This window comes from Montipora foliosa, chromosome 1 (genome assembly GCF_036669935.1).
Source record: "Montipora foliosa isolate CH-2021 chromosome 1, ASM3666993v2, whole genome shotgun sequence".
NCBI classification, from domain to species: Eukaryota; Metazoa; Cnidaria; class Anthozoa; order Scleractinia; family Acroporidae; genus Montipora; species Montipora foliosa.
Genome location: NC_090869.1, coordinates 6354836 through 6358980, shown reverse-complemented (window position 1 = coordinate 6358980; position 4145 = coordinate 6354836). Strand labels below are relative to the sequence as shown.

General features: G+C 40.5%; 1 protein-coding gene across 1 annotated transcript; it reads left to right on the top strand.

Annotated features, from left to right (window-relative positions):
• The first annotated feature begins 1764 nt into the window (after positions 1–1764).
• On the top strand, positions 1765–3182 carry LOC138008772 (pinopsin-like). Its single transcript, XM_068856075.1, has 2 exons — positions 1765–2369; positions 2636–3182. Exons 1-2 carry the CDS (start codon positions 1765–1767, stop codon positions 3180–3182), a joined length of 1152 nt encoding a protein of 383 aa, XP_068712176.1.
• Positions 3183–4145: the final 963 nt, after the last annotated feature.

Here is a 4145-nt window from a genome sequence, read left to right as displayed (position 1 = left end):
ACAGAGCAAGATGATCAAATATAATAACTGAAATTGTACAATTCCTGTGAGCCAGATAACTGGTATGTTGACACGGACTCAACCTGTCCTTCAAAGAGTACGTTCGTGAGAAAGGAGACCAAAATGGAGAAAAGCTCAAGGCGGACTCCATTCGCCTACATCGATACCTATATCGATATATCGATTCGCCTATATCGATACCTATGGAGAAACAAGAATATATATAGGAATGGCCACGTCTACTGATCTTCAGTCCGGTAAAGATCTTAGAGGAAAGAAACACTCGATCGGCGGATCATTGTCGTTCACTTGGATGTAAATTAGTCCTTTACTGAGCTTGCGAACTTGTACCAAGGACCTCGCAATTATGTCATTTCCCAGTAAAGATGTCAGAACATTAGGTGCCAAAGACGAAATAATTAAATAATGCCAAGACGTTTTTGATGGCCTTGGTTTCTTAGAACCGAGGAACCTACTCCATCGCTATCAAAAACAGTGTTAAACCGGTAATACACCTCCCAAGGAAAGTTGCAGTTTCATTTTGCGCCCTACTTAAGGAGCACCTCGATCAACGGGCCAAAGATGACATTTCAGCTCCAGTTGCAAAGGCAACCGGCTGGATGTCAAGCGTGGTTATTCGTGTACAAGCCAGGGAAGCTTCGAGTTTGCCAAGACTCAAGACTCCTTAACAAAGCAATCAAAGCCGAGCATTGCTTTATGCCAAAAATTGATGTTGCGACAAGGCCAAATAAACGCAAAGGTATTTACGGTTCTGGATGCTATAAGAATGGCTTTTGGCAGGTTGCTTTAGATGACAGCTCAACATTTTTGACAAGTTTTCATACTCCTTTTGGCGGATATCGATGGAAAGGAATGCAATTTGGCATCAAATCAGCACCTGAGGTTTGGCAACGCAAGATGACCTTAAAAACAGGATATTGCCATTTTTCCATTCCCGTGTCCCTGAATGAAGGCCGTATAGTTGTGCGGTCTGCATTCCCCAAATGTTCCATGTAGTGAACTGCGCACTTTTTAAAAGCCAATTCTGAATTACCAATCTGAGTGCCCGTAAGATGTTTGTGTAAGAATTGATTGTTATTACATTGTTTTTGTTTGGTGTTACATCTATAGTTACATTCATGGGTGATTTCGAGTGCAGTTTCAAATAAATGAGCACGAGTAAATGTTTTCAAAGACGAAAAAATTGCAAGAGCCCGTATGGCGAGTACAATTTGTAGTTTTTGAGAAAACTTATGAGTGCTTATTTACTCCAAATTGCTCGAGAAAAACCATGTGATTATTTACAAATAATGGACATAAAAAAAACGAGAAATCCTGTCGTAAGGAAAAGCAACGCACACGTACATGTAATCACACGCGAAAATTGCGCCATCCAGGGCTAACATTTGATTGGCTATCTGTGGCTTTCTTTGAAAATTGACCAATTAGAATGGTTGTTATGTTACCTCTTTTGCTCTGAATTACCTCTTTTCTGCACTGTTACCTGAATTAGCCAATCACAATGGAGATATTTTTTTAATGTATATTCACCGTTATTAAAAATGAAATCCCGTGAGACTTCACTGTTTGCTTTGCCTTTGGCCATGGTATATGGCCCCCAAGGTTTAATTAAGGCAGGAGATTTCAAAAAGGACTAGAATAATTAATTCTCCCAAATGACTTGGGATCATTTGTACTTAATTGCTTTTAATTTTTCTAGGTCTCGGTGGTGAATGAGGCTATCCTTGCCCTCCTCACCCAAAGATGCTTGACCAGGAACCATTTCGTTCTAACAAGGGATCATACATCGCATATGTTGTCGTAATGGTTTTTATCCTGACAATTGGTTTTTTGGGAAATCTATTGACTATTCTAGTTTTGAAAGAACGCGAACACCGAAGGAAAAATGTTACTCCTCTGATGATCAATCTCGCAGTAGCTGATCTTGTTATAATTTTATTTGGATATCCCGTACAAGTTCACGCTAATATCAATTGGGAACAACAGATTAACTCGCATTGCAACTGGAGAGGATTTGTAAACGGCATAGTTGGTTTAACATGTATATTTACCTTAACGGAAATGGGGATGGTAACTTACCGTGGCCTTAAGTGCGTGGATGGAGCCTTTAACCTTTCACGTCGTCAAGTTGCTTTTTTGATTTGTGCTGCCTGGTTATATGGCGGCATCTGTATGCTACCACCGCTGCTGGGTTGGAATAAATTTGTTATCTCCGCTTCCAAAATCAGCTGCAGCCCAAACTGGGCGGGGCAAACAGCTGCGGATAAAGCTTATACTCTCCTCCTTGTTGCATTTGGCTTTTTCCTTCCACTAACGGCTATGACAATGAGCTACTATAAAATTCTCTGGTAAATGAGTTTTGCTGTTAACTTTGTTTACACCACCACTTTTCCCGTTACTGTAATTTTTCCTCTTGTTCTTGTTGTTGTTACTGTGACAACACTATTGTTATCCGTTTACTGAACAAACAAAACATCGGAGAAAAGACACCAAAAGATTCCAGAATACCCAACCATATCGATCTCCCTCTCATATTGCATTGTATATTCACTTTAAAGCAGTAAAAAACGTCACAATTAACCAACTACTGTCCTAAAAAATTATTATTTTTCAGTGTGGTTCGTCGACAATTCACCCGAGGTATCGATGCTGTCCAAGTGAGACGACGGAACTCAAAAATGAAGATTGTACGAATGACATTCATGTCGGTGGCTGCCATTATGCTCAGTTGGGCGCCATATTGCTTTGTCAGTCTTATTTCAATAGTTAGTGGTAAACCGGTCATAGAAAACTGGGAAGCTGAAATTCCCGAGTTGTTTGCTAAGGCGTCTGTCGTTTACAACCCGATTATTTATGCTATCATGAACCGTAGCTTTCGCGCTTCATTGCGTCGTATTTTGCGACGTCGAAGGTGCAATGTGGTCATCCCAGATATTCCCGTCATCGCAAAACGTTTCGATGTAAGACCTAAAGCATATCACCTACCAGACAACGGGGTGGTACTTAGGGCAGTCCGAGCTCCAGTCATTCGTGTGCAATCTCAAGAGAGCGGCCGCTATATACGGGCCACGGGTCAAAGTATATCATCAGAAGCTAAAATGGCGAATATGGTGCTTAGTAAACTCAGCTCAAGAAACCGCCGAAATGGGCGAGCAAGATAGTTCGGAAAACACATCTGAATAATTCTGCACAGATATTTCATTTTTAACCAACTTAACTTTGTCTTGAAGGACCCGTCATTCAAAGGGTCAGGAAGCATTTCAGTGAGCTGTGGACTGGCGGTGCTGTGAACAGCATAGCGGAAACGAGTAACAAGAATACAAGCCCGTCATATTAAGTGTTCCTCATGTTGCTGTCTGCCTTAAATAAACATAATCTTTACGGAAGTGATTCCAGATTCCCTTTGATTAGCTCCGAACAGACTGAATTATTTCCGAAAAAACTTGAAACAAAACAGCAAATGAGATACTCCAAGTTTTCCTACATAAATTTTCCTATCCGATTTTTCTTCTTGTTCGAGCGTGTTCCTGAGAATTAATCCTAGTTCCTACTCGGTTTCAACACTGTCGAAATTTTGCAACATATTCACATGAAGGGAAGGATCGTGAGATTTTGAAGGTGTACGCACACGAGGAATGTCTCAAACGTTGAAGGCGTTCTAAACTAGGGGGTTCTGGGGGCATACTACAAAAAAAATTTCAAATTTAGGGTTTCGCAAATAAATGAGAAGGAACCCATCTGTAGAGTTTTCAGCAAGCTACAACACAAGAAAAGGACAACACGACACAAACTCTGCTATAACATTACCATCATAACCTGTCCTTCAAAAGTAACCGGGAACTGGGGACTGGTGATGAGACTAACCGTTACACCGTGTGGGGGCCTCGAAGGGCTTTTACTTATATCAGAAAATCTTTTTTAAAATTCCTACCAATTTCCTAATTACGCACTTGAGTATTTTCGTTAGGGCCTGTTTGTTTGCGAGAGTCTGAGAATAAGCTCAACGTTCCCCCAACGCAGGCAAATTGCTACAAAAATAGCTCGTTTAATAATCAAGTACCTTCAGTATAGTAAGTAAGTAAGTAAGTAAGTAAATAAGTAAGTAAGTAAGTAGGTAAGTAAGT

What these genes read in the sequence shown, in the direction of transcription:
- LOC138008772 (XM_068856075.1), top strand. Translation starts at nt 1,765, where the DNA reads ATGCTTGACCAGGAACCATTTCGTTCTAACAAGGGATCATACATCGCA. An exon ending in AGCTACTATAAAATTCTCTG is followed by an intron (nt 2,370 to 2,635) that starts GTAAATGAGTTT and finishes ATTATTTTTCAG; the next exon opens with TGTGGTTCGTCGACAATTCA.